This window comes from Acipenser ruthenus, chromosome 14, assembly GCF_902713425.1.
Source record: "Acipenser ruthenus chromosome 14, fAciRut3.2 maternal haplotype, whole genome shotgun sequence".
Lineage (NCBI taxonomy): Eukaryota > Metazoa > Chordata > Actinopteri > Acipenseriformes > Acipenseridae > Acipenser > Acipenser ruthenus.
Window position 1 is genome coordinate 36,638,339 of NC_081202.1, and position 19,088 is coordinate 36,657,426.

At 38.9% G+C, this 19,088-nt stretch overlaps 1 protein-coding gene across 1 annotated transcript; it reads left to right on the plus strand.

Annotated features, from left to right (window-relative positions):
* Window positions 1-11,384: 11,384 nt before the first annotated feature.
* On the plus strand, window positions 11,385-11,942 carry LOC131697353 (uncharacterized histidine-rich protein DDB_G0274557-like). The gene has a single exon (XM_058985438.1). The coding sequence runs from the start codon at window positions 11,385-11,387 to the stop codon at window positions 11,940-11,942; it is 558 nt and encodes a 185-aa protein (XP_058841421.1).
* Window positions 11,943-19,088: the final 7,146 nt, after the last annotated feature.

Sequence of the window (19,088 nt, forward strand, 5' to 3'; positions counted from 1 at the left end):
GTGCCCTCACAGGTCGAGAGGGAGATCTAACACCAAGAATCATTCGATCTCTGTCACAGTATTTTACAAAGAATGCAAGGAGAAGAATTCTTGATATGTATTTTTCGTATACAACATTTTTTGTATACCATTTTGTGTTAGATTTAGATTTGTCTACTTTTGGGATGTAATTGTTTTGCACCTCTAGTACTACATTTTTAAAAAACAGCCATCCTTTTTCTGTGGATGTTTTCTCTATTTTACTCCAATCTACTTCTGTTAGTCTCTGTTTCATACCTTCATAGTTTGCTTTTCTAAAATTGTAAACCTTAGCTTTAGTCATTACTTTTGGGGTTTTAAAAATCACTTCACATGAGACCATGTTGTGGTCTGAGTTTGCCAATGGCTCTCTGAACTCTGTTTTAGTTATTCTGTCTTCGTTATTTGAAAAGACTAAATCAAGGCATGCCTCCCCTCTAGTCGGTGCCTTGACAAATTGCGTTAGGAAGCAGTCATTTGTCATTTACACCATTTCAATTTCGTCTGTCATGTTCCCCACTGGGTTTTCCCATTTTATATGGGGGAAGTTGAAAAGAAATGGAAGAGAACCAAACTCCCTGCTGCCCTAGACCTCTACCGCTCCCTCCTCTCTTCCTTTTCCTCTACTCTCTACTCTGTTAAATGTTCTTATTTCCAATCTATAATCAATGCCTCCACTAACAACCCACGTAAACTATTCTCTATCTTCTCCTCCCTCCTAAACCCTCCCCCTCCTTCTCCCTCCTCTATCTCCTCTGATGACTTTGCCTCTTTCTTCTCTTCTAAAATCTCAGATATCCGCAAACTCTTTAACACCTTTCACTCCACCCAACCCCTCCCGCTGCAACCCCTACACCCACTGCGTCCCCTACTAACTCACCCTCCTTCTCCACTCTCAGACTCTGACCTCTCCTCCCTGCTCCAGGTCCACAAACCCACCACGTGTGCCCTGGACCCCCTCCCCACTCACCTCTTTCAAGCTGCTGCTCCTGCTCTACTTCCCGTCATCTCCTCCCTTCTCAACACCCCTCTCCTTTTTTGGTCTCTTTCCCTCAGTCTTCAAACAAGTCTCTATCACTCCCCTCCTCAAAAAACCTACCCTCCATCCTACCTCCCTCCAGAGCTACCGTCCTGTCTCCCTCCTACCCTTCCTCTCCAAAACCATCGAGCGGGCAGTACACCACCAGCTCTCTGCTTTCCTGTCCAACCACTCTCTGATCGACCCTCTCCAATCTGACTTCCGCTCTGCTCACTCCACTGAAACCACCCTCCTGTCTGTCACTAATTCTGAGCTGCCTCTCTGTCCTCAATCCTAATTCTCCTCGACCTCTCTGCTGCCTTTGACACTGTCGATCACTCTATTCTACTATCCTCTCTCGCTGACCTGGGAATCTCTGGCACTGCTATGGCCTCATTCTCCTCCTACCTCTCCAACTGCACTTACCAGGTAACCTGGCATGGAGCAACCTCCACACCTCGCCCTCACTCAACAGGAGGCCCCCAAGGGTCAGTCTTGGGTCCTCTCCTATTCTCTCTCTACACCCACTCCCTGGGCCCCCTCATTGCATCCTATGTTTTCTCATACCATTTCTATGTTGATGATGCTCAGATTTTTATGATTTCCATTACATGAGAGCAGGTGTTATCTCAGCTCTCGCCAAGATAAGCATCAACTAAGACATAGCTTCTTTTACTGTAAACTAATGTGATCCACCTGTGTTGCCTTTCATCTGATGATGTAGATATCCTTCTGCCTGGTGTTGATGGCTGAAGTGTAATGCTGGATCCAGGGATCAGCCTATTTTGCCTCCCCAGTGCATCAGCACACACAACGGCTGCAATGCTGGCTCCAGGGATCAACCACAGTGTGGCCTCCCTAGCGCATCCGCATGACACCCGTCTGGACTGAGCTGAGTAGGGTACTTCTCTGGGATCTTCAAGTGGGCACCTTGACGTCCCAGCATCACCCCCCTCCGTCCCCCACTCAGCTAAGCCCAGTTGCTGCTCCTCTCTGCTGCTTCAGATAAGTTCTTCACTATGCGTCGCAACTCTTGACCACTGAATCCGATGTCTCTGAGGAACTGGGTTGTGGAGTGTGCCACACATCCTCGACAACCCACCTCCACTGGACTCTCTATCTTCGCTGTTCTGCTTCAGCAGCTAGTTGAGCGTACCGAAGTTTCCTCCTTTCGTATGCCTCATCCACAGCATCCTCCCATGGCACTGTTAACTCTATCAGGTGAACAAGGTGTGCTGATCCAGACCACAAGACAATATCAGGTAGAAGGTTAGTGGTGGCAATCTCAGGTGGGAAAATAAGCTGTAACATCTGCCAGCATTTTCCAGTCTCTAGCAGCTTCCAGTTGTCCTAGATGAGTTTTGGTTTTAACACCTTTTCTTGGAGGTTGCTCCCCTGGATGGAGGAATGTTGTTCTTCATGTGTCATGTATTGCTGGCATTGGTGGTAACCTGTTGGTCATGTTGCACTTGTCTTCCAATACTAAGGCCAAACATCGCAGCACCTGGTCATGATGCCAAGTAAACTGTCCTTGGCTAAGACCCATCTTACATCCTGTCAAAATGTGTCTTAATGTAGCTGGCAATGAACACAAAGGGCACCACAGGTCCTCTCCTATCCATAGATTAAGGATCAATTAATAACATGGTTGACTTAATGAGCCTTTCTTTTCACTCCAGCAAATAATGCACAGCACAAAAGGCGGTGCGCTAATTGACTAGTTTGGCGCTCAAACAGGTTCTTTGCTCTGTGTCACCAGATTTACATAGAGCCCTTTTTAATTCAAACACAAATGGAGGCATTCCATTGCATTGTTTCTTGTTTTTTTTATTTATTTTATTTTTATTGGGTGAACACAGAATGCAAGGTTGTTTGTAATTAGGTTTGCTATGCTCATCTGCCTTTAAAGCTGTAATTAACATTGTTAAACCATCTCCATTTCTTAATTACATCATGGATATCTGACGATGATGAATTTTTCTAGCTGTACATTCCTTGGACAAAACTGATGGCTTTACCGTCACTGGAAGATGAAGTCAAGATGCTGCACACCACTTGTTTCATAAAATAAATACATTCTAACTGGAGATGCACTGTTTTTAAGCTTGGCAAAGGAACAATATGGGGGACTAATTATGTGTTTCAATTAAAACGGACACTATGTAAATCTGGTGACACGGAGCAATGAACCGTTAGAGCCCCGAACTAGTCAATTTAGCGCGCTGTCTTTTGTGCTGTGGATCATTTGCTGGAGAGAAAAAGTAAGGCTCATTAAGCCAATCTTGCTATTAATCGATTCGATTTTAAAAAAATGACATTTAGAGATGAGCAGTTTTGTTAGGAATATACGTCAAAAACTACCAAGCATATTTATAATGTCAAGCTGTTTAGAATGTCAGGCATTTCCATCTGTGAACTAAGTATGCTCTGCATCAAAGTATAAATCTAGACAGTTATTAAGAGGCACAGGTTGATACATTTAACCTGTGGTATTCTATCACGTACAGGACTGCCTATGGGTTGTTACAAGTATCAGCTACAACAAAGTATCAATCTAGGCATTATGTAGGTCATACAGGTTGATACAATTAACTTGTGCCATTCTATCACTCTTGCAGTCAACCCTTTTCTGGCCAGTGTAGATGTTTCCAAGTGGAAAGGACTGCACAGTTAATGGTTGGGGGGCACATTTTTACATATACTTGTACTTTGCACAAGCATGTCTGTAATCTCTCACTAGATGTAATCATTAGTATTTTACAATGTATTTTCTTCCCATTGTATTTGCATAGTCCAACTGTTTAAACATTATGTAACCCATAGTTTAAACTATCAGGAATATTCATGACCAATACAATACAATAACATTCATGTTAAGTTGTTGAAGGGCACTGGTCTCTTAAAATCAATACATGAAAGAGCTGATATAGGCCTTTATTGTATTTATTTTTTTTGCCTGTGATAGGTGAATAAAATATGTTAAATTCTGCCATTCTATTCATATTGAGGTCTGATAAACCCTGACGCATGACTATATATTGATGGACATTGCATAAGCAAATGAGATGTCCTTTTTTTGGAATACCATGTTCCTTCTCCAAAATGTGTTTCAATATTAACCTTTTAATAAAGGATAACACCTGCAATTTGATGTATCTATTTCAGTGCAATATAGTTTTTTCATTGTAATAAAGAAATAAACTTTTTTTAAATATTGAAATTTGATATCTGTTTCTTCTTGTAAAAAAATTCTGAGGAGAGTGAAAAAATACATTAAATTTGATTCATGTAGTAATGGTTACTCTTAAATGAATTCACGATCCAGTTCTGGTGTACATTTTTATGGTAAACTGAGCATGAGAGCAGAACATCCCAAAAACTGGGCTGAATTCGGAACAGCAGAGCAGCCCGGAATTTGGGATGTTATCTGAATACTAGAGTGGCCCAGAATTTGGGATGTTATCTGAAAACCAAATCGGTCCACAAATTTGGGACATTATCTGAAAAGCAAAGCGTCTCAGAATTTGGGACGTAGCCTGAGAACAGGGGCAGTCTGTATGTAAAAATGTGATTACATTAGAGATAAACTAATGTATCCTGTAAAAAAAAAACTGTAATAGTGGGTAGGATATCTATTTGCAATTAAAATAAATCATTTTTTTAATGATTATTAATCCAATGGTCTGATGACCAGCCAGTAAATAATAATGAGCTGGCAATACACAACAATGTGTATTGCACAATAATGAAAAAAAGGGTTGCAGTCCCGCAAACAATAAGCACAGTATGAAACACACACAATTAGACACACACGATCACAGGTCCAAAGTGAGTGCTCTCAGTGCTTGTGGTGAAGTACAATATAATACGTGCTATTGGTGAAACAAGTGCTGATAACAATGTTAATCGTGACGGTAGTGCAGTGGTGATCCGGTTTCCTGTTGGCCCTCGGCGACAGCTCCGGATTGGTGTTTAGCTGTCTAGTGCTATATAACAAAAACACAGACAGTTACTAAACAGAGAAAACAAACAAAACACTCACAAACTCCTTTCTCTATTTTTTAGTTTGGGGAAATCTCCCGGTCCTTCCAGTTTCCTCGTCTCTCTCAAACTCAAGCGAAGGAAAAGATTTACAATTCTCTGGCCCCTTTATGCGATTATGCATGACCCCTTGGTAAACAATTGCAGCTGACTCTATTGCCTGCAGCTGCTACCTCGTTTACCTTCCAGGTCAATACGTTCCCGCATCGGAGTCTTGCCTTTTTCCAGGCTGACTGACTTCCCGACCCAGGGAATGAACTGTCAGGCCAACCTGTCCAAAGCCTTTCCCTTTCGCTACTTAGTGCCCTCACAGGTCGAGAGGGAGATTTACAACCAGAACTCATTATATTTCCGTCACAGCTCCAAAAAATGTTATTGTCATTTTATCTTTTAATAAGTACCATATATTTATTATCGAAATGCATATTAAGATTTTATTATGATAATGTTGCTATTGTCATGCCTTGTCAACACTCCTTAACAATTCATAGCGTGGTGTTTTGCTTACAGATGAAAAAGCTTTTTCTTATCTTTTGTGTGCATGATACCAGCAATGCAATCAGTGGTAAACGTAATCTTATTTTATTATATAGATTGTATTCATCTTATCAAAGTGATATGTGGCACATTAATTATCTGCACCTCACTTCACCTCCGGCATGGAAAGGAAGACACATAGAAATTGCTCATTGAAACAAACACAGAGCAACTGCAGCAATGAAGAAACCCACCACAATAAATCTCTCGGGGGAGGCACTGCCACCTCATAATAAATGCTGTTAACAAGGATAGAAAGTTTGTACAATGTCCACCCAGCCGTAGCACGTGTGACAGTTTAATAATTGAACTGTTGCCTGCAAACATACTATCCAGATCAACATTCAAACACAGCTCTCTGTTAGAAGTTCTAGCAATATCCAGGTTTTGTACCAGTCAGAGCTGGTAGCTGTATAGGCTTTCAGCTGGTTACTGGATCAAAAAGGCAAAAAGTGAAACAGAAAGCTAAAGATACACACTTCCAAAATTATGTTAAATGTGACACGATAATAAAAGTCCCTTAAATCATTTATTATTAGCTTTCCTGTTTGTTTATATTCCCTAAAAGTGCCTTCCGCAGCTGCAGACACACAAAATTGTTCCCTCATTGTGTGTTTCTCATCGAAACCATTTTATTGTAAACGTTGGTTTATTATCATAACCCTGGTTCCCTGAAATAGGAATATTAACCATTACAAAATGGGTGTTCACCTTTGACACCCGAACCTGAAAATTTATACCAAAGACACTAGTCAGAGGAGGGTGACGTAGTGCTGTTTCGCCCCCGCGACCCTAAAGCCACTACTCACCCTGACAGTATCGTAATTTTCCTTTGAAAACTGTGACCAAGGACGCTGCGACCTCAAAGTTAATGGTTAATATTCCTATTTTAGAGAAGCAGGGTTATGATAATAACCTAACGTTCCCTTTCCAGTAGGGAATATTAACCATTACAAGGACATGGAGCATACATCAAACAGCTACAAGAGACAAGCTGAAGCCGCCTTGTGCCTGAATCAATACCAGCATGGCTGGCATAAAAACATTAATCTGGAATCACCCTAATGTTCTATGAGTATAACCAACTGTCACACGGAATGGTATATACTCTGAGCTGCAAAGCTAACAAAACACCACTCTGTGCTACAAACAGTATTTCCAGTAAACTGAAAAACATTAGAATGGACTCACCTCTAATGTTCTGTCACGAGGGTGGACTGGGAAGCCACCCTCAGTACTCTTATGCCAAATCCAGGATTCCGCGGGTCCACGACATTTAGCCGATAGAACCTGGCAAACGTATGGGGGGAAGCCCAAACTGCTGCACTACATCGATGCACCTTGAAACAAAGCCCATGAAGTCACCTGACCCCTGGTGGAAAGGCCAGTGAGCTTCTCGGGTGAGGGCAGATTGGCCAGTTCATAAGCAGTCTGTATCACGCCTGTTATTCATTTGGATAGACGCTGTTTAGACAGAGCCAGTCCCTGAGACTTAGCTCCATAACAGACAAAAAATTGTTCTGATTGCCTCCAGCTTTCCACATAATACACTAATGCCCACACTAGCTGGCGCTCCCTGTCAGGTTGGAAAGGAGAGGGATGGAAAGCTTCCAGTTAATGTGGAAAGCTGAGATTGTTTTCGGCAGAAAAGCCGGGTTAGTACGAAGTGTAACCTTCGTTCTGACCTCTGAAAAAATTAGACAAGCTTTCGATATTGAAAATGCTTGCATTACATTCACCCGCTTAGTCTTGAAAGACAAAAATTTCAGCCCAGCTGAATGCATGGGCTCAAATGGAGGTTTTGTCAGTACATTAAGTACTACATTTAATCCCCAACGAGGAACTAAGTCCTTCACCGGTGGCCTAAGCCGGTGGGTGCCTTTCAAAAATTTCAGAAAATGAGCTCCTGCAGAGACTGAATCTAGCAGGGATGCCCACCTGCAAGTCAGCCACTGGCTAACTACTAGTCAGTACAAACACGAGACTAGCAGTAGCCTGCACTGGAACAGTAACCTCAGTCCCTTAGGATCGGGGGCAACAGGTCGCAGTTACTGTTTGTGGCGAGTAGCAGGGATGCCCATCTGTACAAAGCCACTGGCTAATTTCTAGTCAACAGAACGTGAGACAAGAAATAAGCTGCTTGTGAACAAGCCTTTGTAATAATGCTGCTGGATAGCTGCACTAAAACAGCAACAAGCTGCTATTGTAGGAACGTCCACAGTAGCTGCTCAGGTTTCAATACTTACCTTCCTGTAAGAAAAATGAAACACAATATGTAATACAACCGATAGCTAACGCAAAGCGAAACACACGGTAAACAATACTGTAATTTAATAATTAAACAATTATTACAATGATATTATTAACAATAATATTCTTAATATAAAAAATGCTTGTGGGAGCTGCAGGCTTCCCACAGCACACAGGGCCGCGGTGAGACTTAACCAGTGCTAGCTGAAAATACAGAAGAACAGAAATTCGGCTAGAAATAATAAAAAAACATTTTTGCGATTCTGTAAGTAATTTCAATTTTTTTTAAGCAATGCTATAAAAAAAAGAGCGCGAAAATAAATAGAAGGATATACTTAGCAAGTCTCTGATGTTAATCAGGTTAGGCTAAAAAGGAAAATGGCGATACTGTCAGTGCGCAGCACTACGTCACCCTCTTCTGACGAGTGTCTTCAGTATATTTTCAGGTTTGGGTGTCTTAAAGGGGAACACCCATTTTGTAATGGTTAATAGTCCCTACTTGAAAGGGAACCATCTTTATTGTTACAGTGGTCATGGTTCTGAGCATCTGGGTGATGGGAGGGGTAGCTGCAGTGGTAGGAGTAATTGGCATAGTATTGGCGATCCATATCAGTTTCAGTATGAATTGTCAATTGGTTGTATTTCCGGAAAGAGAATCCGGCCGCTAATCAACACATCATAACCAAGCGCCATAAAAAAGTGTGGCCAAACAAGGAGACGACCGTCTTTAGAGTCTGGAGGAAGGGCTACCTTTCCCTAAGGTTTCCTCCTACCAGCCAGTAGGGGGGTTTTCCTTACCTGAGTGCCGAGCGGTTCATATTTAGTTTCTGCAGGGTGCGTGGCAGACGAATTCTCCCTCAGTGCATTTCATGTGTGGGGGACGAGCCCATGTTTCAGCTGCTTACTTTTCATTCATCCTTTTCCTATTCTGGGGGTAGGTGGCATTGCGCCACTGGAGTTGTTGTATTAACCATTCATCATTTTCTTTTTTCCAGTCATGTTTTGCCAGCCTTGTCTTTTGGGGGAGGTGGCCCTATGAGCCACTTCCTGTCCGCGGCACTAGACTACATGATGTCCTCATGTTTTCGCTAGCCGGCCAGCATTCCAGATAGCTGTCAGCACCCACGGACAAGGTCTCTGGCCAAATTCATTATCATCATTAAATTGTCTGTTCATTCGCAATTTAAATCATCCACATTGCGGATTCTCCGTACTGAATTGTATTGTGTTATTATTATTATTATTATTATTATTATTATTATTATTATTATTATTTATTTATTTATTAGCAGATGCCCTTATCCAGGGCGACTTACAATTGTTACAAGCTATCACATTATTTTTACATACAATTATCCATTTTTACAGTTGGATTTTAACTGGAGCAATCTAGGTAAAGTACCTTGCTCAAGGGTACAGCAGCAGTGTCCCCACCTGGGATTGAACCCACAACCCTCTGGTCAAGAGTCCAGAGCCCTAACCACTACTCCACACTGCTGCCCACTATGGCAGGTACAGTATATTGCATATATACCTTATGGCATAAAACTGATGCCCACCTAAGTGGCAGAGTGCACTTTACTGTTAGCGATAGGTGGGTATCCTGTCATTTGCAAAACAACCTTTAATCACAATTTTGTCACATACAGTACAGATGAGACATGGCAAACACTGGACTGTACATACAGTACAGATGAGACATGGCAAACACTGGACTGTACATACAGTACAGATGAGACCTGACAAACACTGGACTGTACATACAGTACAGACGAGACATGGCAAACACTGGACTGTGCATACAGTACAAATGAGACCTGACAAACACTGGACTGTGCATACAGTACAGATGAGACATGGCAAACACTGGACTGTACATACAGTACAGATGAGACATGGCAAACACTGGACTGTACATACAGTACAGATGAGACATGGCAAACACTGGACTGTACATACAGTACAGATGAGACCTGACAAACACTGGACTGTGCATACAGTACAGATGAGACATGGCAAACACTGGACTGTGCATACAGTACAGATGAGACCTGACAAACACTGGACTGTGCATACAGTACAGATGAGACCTGACAAACACTGGACTGTGCATACAGTACAGATGAGACCTGACAAACACTGGACTGTGCATACAGTACAGATGAGACATGGCAAACACTGGACTGTACATACAGTACAGATGAGACATGGCAAACACTGGACTGTGCATACAGTACAGATGAGACCTGACAAACACTGGACTGTGCATACAGTACAGATGAGACCTGACAAACACTGGACTGTACATACAGTACAGATGAGACATGGCAAACACTGGACTGTACATATAGTACAGATGAGACATGGCAAACACTGGACTGTGCATACAGTACAGATGAGACCTGACAAACACTGGACTGTGCATACAGTACAGATGAGACATGGCAAACACTGGACTGTACATACAGTACAGATGAGACCTGACAAACACTGGACTGTACATACAGTACAGATGAGACATGGCAAACACTGGACTGTACATACAGTACAGATGAGACCTGACAAACACTGGACTGTGCATACAGTACAGATGAGACATGGCAAACACTGGACTGTACATACAGTACAGATGAGACCTGACAAACACTGGACTGTGCATACAGTACAGATGAGACCTGGCAAACACTGGACTGTGCATACAGTACAGATGAGACCTGACAAACACTGGACTGTACATACAGTACAGATGAGACATCTTAAAAACAGAGACTCTGTGATGCATCTTTTGGCCACAAGAGGGTTGTTCAATAATGTCAATATTTAAGTAGAACTGAAAACAATACAAAACAACAATGTTGCGAGCTGTAATAGTGGACTGCTGACATTAAACCCATCTAAGTAATGCTTTAGTCTTATGGTTTAGTTAGGTTACATTGGTAGTACACGTTTATTCCCCGAAATGGTATTTTCATGTAATGATTTTCAAAGAATGGGTCTCTCCCCTCTTAACTTTAAGAATCTAGGAAGAGCTTAACACAGAGTTTTGTCACACCGCCAAAAGAAATGTAATTTAATAAGCTTGGGTTTTAATTTAAGGAATACAAACCCTATTGCCTATAATGGATTCTTACACTCTGTTTCATTATGCTGCAAGTCATAAACTGGTCAATTAATTCTTATTAATGTGTAAATGGACCACATACCAGCCTACCTAATTGTAACTTTATTACACATTCAAGAATCCTGAACTTCAGCGGACCACAGCATTACCCAGCAATTGTAATGGATTTGGAACAAATATTGGACAACAGTCCATATATGCTTGTGTCACAAGTGACTAATTTAGAGTGTGGGGTGGTATATAATTTATGATTATTGTGTGCAGCTGTGTGTTCTTTTGCTAAAATTGTTTTTATCATTGAAGATACTGTTTGAATTTTGCTGTGTGGTTTATTTTTATTACTGTACTGTTTTGAATATGTGTGTGTATTGTTTATGTTTTTTTGTTTGGAACAAGAACATGAACAAGAACATGAACAAAAACAAGCACAAGTACATACACAAGCACATGCACAAGAACATGAACATGAACAAGCACATGCACAAGAACATGAACAAGCACATGCACAAGAACATACACAAGCACATGCACAAGAACATGAACAAGCACAAGTACATACACAAGCACATGAACAAGAACATGAACAAGCACATGAACAAGCACATACACAAGCACATGCACAAGAACATGAACATGAACAAGCACATGCACAAGAACATGAACAAGCACATGCACAAGAACATGAACAAGCACATGCACAAGAACATGAACAAGAACAAGTACATACACAAGCACATGAACAAGAACATGAACAAGCACATGAACAAGAACATGAACATGAACAAGCACAAGTACATACACAAGCACATGCACAAGAACAAGAACAAGCACAAGTACATACACAAGCACATGCACAAGAACAAGAACAAGCACAAGTACATACACAAGCACATGCACAAGAACATGCACAAGTACATACACAAGCACATGAACATGAACAAGAACATGAACAAGTGAAGTACCATTTTTTGTCACTGTTAGACAACTAATCTTTTGGCAAACTTAGTAAAATGACTAATATTGTTATTGTTTCACTGAATCAATCAGAAACATATCACTGCTGCAGTAAATTAAAAGCATTGCTTATAAAATCTACTCAATATATTTTGAGTACTGTGGAAGTAAAGATACCTGCTTCTTTTACTTATCTTTTGAATAGGATCCTTGCTTAAGCATATGTCTGCTGAAGGTAGAGGGAGTTTCGAAGCTGAAGGTAAGAACAAAAAAGTAAACATTATTATTATTATTATTATTATTATTATTATTATTATTATTATTATTATTATTATTATTATTATTATTTTACAGTAGGCCTTACAATTTAAGTTAGCTATAGGCCTTCCTAATTCGGTTAGATCGACGAAGTTCGGCTGTGTGATTGCTGAGTTTCCAGTCCTTTTGAAAATCACTGTAAAAAGCTTTTTGTAGGGTGTGTATCAAACTACTGTATTACTATACAAGTTTGCAATGTCGAACAAGAGATTTAGGCCTGGACCAAATCAAAACTTTGACCCACCCGCTAATTACAAATTACAAACCTGGTACTGATGGCGTGTTTTTTGTTTGTCAGAATGTTATTCCCTCTATCCCAGAAGGAACACGCTTTTAATACTGGGTTTGTAATTTGCGATTAGCAGGTGGGTCAAAGATTTGATTTGGTCCAGGCCTTAATCTCTTGTTCGACATTGCAAACTTCAATAGTAATACAGTAGTTTGTGTGTGTCTTCACGGCAAAACGTTTTATATTAATAATTGCATTGTAACCTTTCCATGGAGCTTAACCTTGCATCCAGTGGTTTATATGTCAGTGTAAGCTTTGTTTTAAAAGTGGAAATTAATGAACATATTTAACATCAGCCATTCCCCGACCTAGTTATCTTATTCACAAGGTTGTTGATTTATTTTGGAGTAATAGCGAAGACAGTCCGTGGTCAGGGGCTGCAATCCCTAGGAGATGATGTCTTAACGGCCACCATAACAATATTATTATTATTGCACGTTACATTACCTAGATTGTTCCAGTAAAAACCCAACTGTATAAATGGGTAATTGTATGTAAAATAATAATAATAATAATAATAATAATAATAATAATAATAATGTGTAAAAAATGTAACTGTATGTAATTGTAAGTCGTCCTTTAATTATAAGGGCCTGCTAAGAAATAATAAATAAAATTATTTATAAGGAGGCTGTGTGATCCAGTGGTTAAAGAAAAGGGCTTGTAATCATGAGGTCTCTGGTTCAAATCCCACCTCAGCCACTGACTCATTGTGTGACCCTGAGCAAGTCACTTCACCTCCTGGTGCTCTGTCTTTCGGGTGAGATGTAATTGTAAGTGACTTTGCAGCTGATGCATAGTTTACACACCCTAGTCTCTGTAAGCTGCCTTGGATAAAGGTGTGTGCTAAATAAACAAATTATTATTATTTAATTCAAGTTGTTATCGGTTTCTAATTTTACCCAATTTTGTCTCTTTATATGAATAGGAGTTGACGTATTCCTGCTCAATCAGTTGAACGTGATTGGCTTTACTCTAGGTTATGTATTTTTAAACAAAATACTGTTAATAGACTTTCAGTAACAGCATTCTGTATTTTTTTAGATTGTCATGTATTGCCCATTTTGCAGAAGCAATCTGGGTGCAGTGAAATGTTTTTGCTGTGCTTGTGGAAAGTCTATGCAGTTCCTGCATGAAACAAGCAAAGATGTAGACAGCACACCAAGGACTAGCAGTGTTCCTGAGGATTCACCAGGTAAGATTCATTGCTGTGTAGAAAGCATCTCAAGCACTAGCAGTGTTCCTGAGGATTCACCAGGTAAGATTCATTGCTGTGTAGAAAGCACACCAGGCACTAGCAGAAATTGAAATCTTTCTCCAATGAGATATAAATTATTTTAAATGGAAAAGAAGTATACAATGCCTAAATAATGTAAAATCCATAGTTACTCCTGGTTGTTTATTTACTATCTATTTGGATAATTTCAGGTAAAGCTTTAATCTCATTGTTTTACAATTAATACCATTTGTACTCCACATTTTTATTATTATTTGTTTATTTAGCAGACACCTTTATCCAAAGCAACTTACAGAGACTAGGGTGTGTGAACTACACATCAGCTGCAGAGTCACTTACAATTACATTTCACCCAAAAAACGGAGAACAAGGAGGTTAAGTAACTTGCTCAGAGTCACACAATGAGTCAGTGGCTGAGGTGGGATTTGAACCGGGGACCTTCTGGTTACAAGCCCTTTTCTTTAACCACTGGACCACACAGCCTCTATATTGTCTATTTTGTGGAACTCATTTGGATCAGATTGGAAATTACTGTCCACATTGTGGATATTTAATGAGCAAGCCCTGTCACACTTGCACCAACAGCCCAAATAGGTGCCCTGATATACATTTCAGGAATCAAAAAAACAAAATGGAAAGAGACAAATTCAGTAAAGTGAAAAAGAAAACATTTTAACAGAAAAAACAGTGCAGGTAATTTATTAAAATATTGAATATAACAAATGTTGTTTATTTGTAAACCTGACCTATTTACCTTTTCTTTATTTTTTTTCTTGCTCAAGATATCTGCTGGAATTCTGCAGCAGTGTCTTCATGGCTTCAAGGGCCAAAGAGGGACTTCCCAGCCCCCGTCAACATTGATCCCTGCAGTGCTCAGAAACAACATTTAGCTGCAGCTGAGAAAAAAATAAAATAAAAGATTTTAACCAGGGTATGTCTGATGGCCCATACGTGCTTCTGTATCCTGATGGAAGTGAAATTGTGAATATTCCAGGGACGGACACACCTTTCACTATCCAAAGATACAAGGAGGCAGCTGGAAATCCAAAACACGAATTACAAAAACCCACACTTTTTAAATTTCCAAAATATGGTGATGAAAATGATTTAATTCTGATGAAAGACAAATTTCTTCAAGTATTTTAAAAGGAGATAATGTATTCAAACTGAACGTGAAATAATTTCATAGGGAATGGTGCTGATGACTCTGAAGTCAAACAGAAGACCTCACAACCTCGGATACTCTGGTAGGTTTATATGATTGGATATGGTACTGTACATTTCTCTAACACTGATTAATAGTTTTGTATATTTTATTTCTCTGTAGCCATTAGAAAATCCTAAGGATTCGAGTACACCAATTCAGCAAACAAAAGGAACTGTAGAAAGGTACGTTTTTATACATAATTTATCAATACAGTGTTATTGTTATTGCAGACATTTAGCAGACACCTATATCAAATTTTGAACTTTATTGAATTAGTGATGGGTGTACAGCTAAATACTGCATATTTGACAAACACAAATATATTGCACATTCTTTAAAGTCTTAAGTGAATTTACATTTTGATATTTATTTTCCAGACTTCCCCTTGAAACAGGAACGGAATGTGTAAAGGTATGCATTGTTGGTATAGGCACTTAGCAGTGAACAGCTAGATTTATGAGATTTCTACAGCATTTAATTGTGGTGGGAATTAAAATTCACTAAAATATTTATGCATTTAATATGACTAATAAGTACTGGGTTATTTAAACATGCTTTGCATGTGAAACATGTAACCTTTTTTTTAAATTGAAGGAGGATGCAAGGATATCAGAACCATCAACTGGTGTAAAACACAACTTCCACGGGTAAAATGATTTACACAGCATATTTTAGCTTGCTTTTTGTTGATATCAAAGAAACATTTAAAAACAAATGTTTTAAAAAAACTTAGTTTTTAATACCTTGCACAACCAAATATTTTAATTAGTTTACTTCTCTGTATTTAATTTTCATGTGTTCATTCCACTGTTTCTTTACAGTGATTACACAAATGTGTATGCTCCAGTTGTAATAGATAGCAGCAGTAGTTCTGAATCAGAGGAAGACATTGATGTGCCCACAGCAAATGAGTATTTACATTTAACAAGTAATTGAATGTCATTGTGCACAGACCTTGCTTTTCTTTGTTTGAAGGATTCATCAGCTCATAATGTTTAGAAACGTCACTATCATTATTCATAAATTACTTTGCTTGAAATTGCACGTCTAAAGAACTATGTATGTTATTGAGAATCTCATTTAAAAGCTAATTTATTTGCACAGACATTGTGTATGGCAGTGCTTGTAAATTATTTAATGGCCTAACAAATACCAAGTATTTCATTTTGACAGTGCAGGTAAATATTCTTTATTTTCTGTTTTTCATATTTTACAGAGCAGGTGAACTGTCTGCTGCTGACATAATTTCAAAACTTTCATTAAACATTCAAAAGTCTTCCTGCAGCAGGTTCAACATTAACAGAGCCAATGTGTGGGATGGAGCCTTACGTGGTTTTAAACGCTCAACATATGATCCAGCAGTTGACATGTTGATGAAGTTTACAGATGATGCAGGGCAATCAGAGGAAGGAGTGTCCCCCTTTAGGGAATTTTTGTCACTCTTTATGGCTTGCCTTAAAGGAAGAATATTTGACGGTCTGCCAAACAGCATGTATCTCACTTTTGACAAAGTGACAAAAGAAAGGATCATAAAAGATTACTTGCAATGGTACATTATTTACCGAAATCATTTCCAAATTCAAAGATAGGCAACCATTTTTTTTTTGTAAAAATATTCAATTTTTTTTCTATTGTAGTAATATACCTACTAACATTATTTTGACTTTTAGTGAATGAGAAATACAGCTGTATTATTGAATTAGTGCTTTAGCTTCAGGGAAGGACTAGCAACACTGAATGTTCTGGATGCCGTGGAACAACACCCAACAATATTTACAGAGTTCACGTGCTACAGTGAGGATACCTTAACAGCTGCAGTGATAGAAAACCTCTTCCATGTGCAACTAAGTTCAGTCGGTAGCAATAGACGACAGGATGAGAATCACTGGTTACTGGGCAGACTACCTGCTAGACTCTGAAGGTTATATATACATATTTGTCAGTTTATATGGATATCTAGGGGTTACAGACATAAGTAATTAAAGCAACATGTAATGTTGCTTTAATCCAAAAATGTGAAAACATAATTTTGTATTAGTAATCTACTTGTTTTTTGTAAAAATGTTATATCCTGATTAAAATAAGGAGCTGTAGTTTATTATTAGGTGATTATAATTATTAGGTAAGGAATTCAGCCACGCCCATATATTGACTTTGACAGGTCATCACCTTTCCCAATGTCAAACACAGGTGCAAATGGTATTAGACTTCCTGTGCTCAACACTTTCCAAGAATTCAAAACCAATATGGATTTTGGAATTCAGAATTTACCTGGATTTGGTTGCACATAACCATGCGTTTTAATTTTATGCGTCACCATTTGCTCAATTTTATTTTGCAGGGTTAAAAACTGTCTGAAGGTTTTCTGCTTTTGAGCAGGTTATCTGAAATAAGTCCATGTTACTCACGTGTCTAAATCCAGGTTACTCAACATGTGGCCCTTCCAATCCTTTCAATTGCACTCATTTGAAACAACCAGTGCCTAAATTGTTATGCTGATCCAGCTGATTATTACTTTGGTAATTGAACTAGTTTTCACAAAATTCAGCAATATAGTGGAGTGGAAGGACTGCAGCTTGAGCAGTTCAAGTATAAAGAACTAACACATGCAACTTTTCTTTTCTTTTTTTAAGTCAACCACAGCTTGTTTTGATGAAGACTACAAACAGAAAATTCAGTCTTCATCTTGTAATTGAACATGCTGTTTTATTTTATACCATTTCTGGGGTAATCTATAACTGAATGTAAAATGTAGCAATATAGTTTGGTTTTTAAAACTAGGACCCCTGAAAATCTTGACTAAAAATAGTTGTCAGTAATATTGACTTTAATTATCCAAAGGACAATTTCAGTTCATAAACATAGTATAAACCTTTCCACAGTACTTGAGCTGATGCTAATACTTTATTGAACATATAGTAAACTACCTATAGCTCACTACCTACCTATGGAATACATTTTGAAATACATGTAATAACAGAGACTGTGTTATTTGGTTACTTTGATTTGTGAGAATAAAAATGAACAGAAGAACATAATCAAGATAGCAGGCTATCCATTCAATTAAGATCACCAGTGAACATATCCACTGAAACAGGAAATCCACAATTCCTTCCATCAAACCTGCAATAGCAACATGTTAAAGGTACTACAGCAAAATACTACATGATATTAAACTTAACAGTATGTGGATGAGCAAACTGTTGTGCCCATTTCCCTTTCTGTCCTACATTAAGAAGTCATTCAGTCTCCCTTTAGTGTGCTTGTGCTAGAATTGTGCAGGACTGTGTCAGTGCAGAAATGCACAAAGTTGATTGGGTTGTCTGTTCCCTGTTTGCATTCTATGTCTGTTCAAAGGAATTGGAATACTGAGTGTGTGAAATCTGTATGGCTCTCATGCCAGTCTTTTGTTTAAATTCCAAATGAACCTATTTTATTTTAGAAATAAAAGTATCTTCAATTATCTAAATAATGAGTTCAGTAATTAAGATCTGAGGTGAAATAAAAACCAGAAGACCCTGTGGCCCTTGAGGACCGGAGCTGCCAATCCCTCCTGTAAGAGAAGAAAAGTACAACGCTGTCAATTATGTCTTCAGACACTGTATTACATTATGCAAGTTTATTACAGTTACGTGGAAGACTCAAACTGACAATGTGCGATCTTGGACTCCTGCTTAATGAATAAACGCAGCTTGACTGCCACAACAAGTGTTTTTGTGTTTTCACTCCTACCTCCTCACATTATGGAACCCAGAACTCCATAATGTGTTCATGGCTGCCATTAAAACGACCACACTCTCGCAGATCATTCAATAGATCCATCCAACATTGTGATCTGAAATAAGTGTTTGATTTAGACTTAATTACAGTTTACATAAATAGAAAGAGGGACACTAAAAAGGTTTTTAGAATAACAAATACTATTAATATTGTACTTTATATACAGTTCTCACAACCTGACAGTAACTGATTAAATAAGTCTTCAGCTGAATCTTTTGTAATATGGTTATTCTACATTTTTGAAGCCCAGTACACATGTCCTCAACAATTCAAACATTCCTCCTTGAAAGTTTGTGTGTCTTCAACGAATCTGCGTAT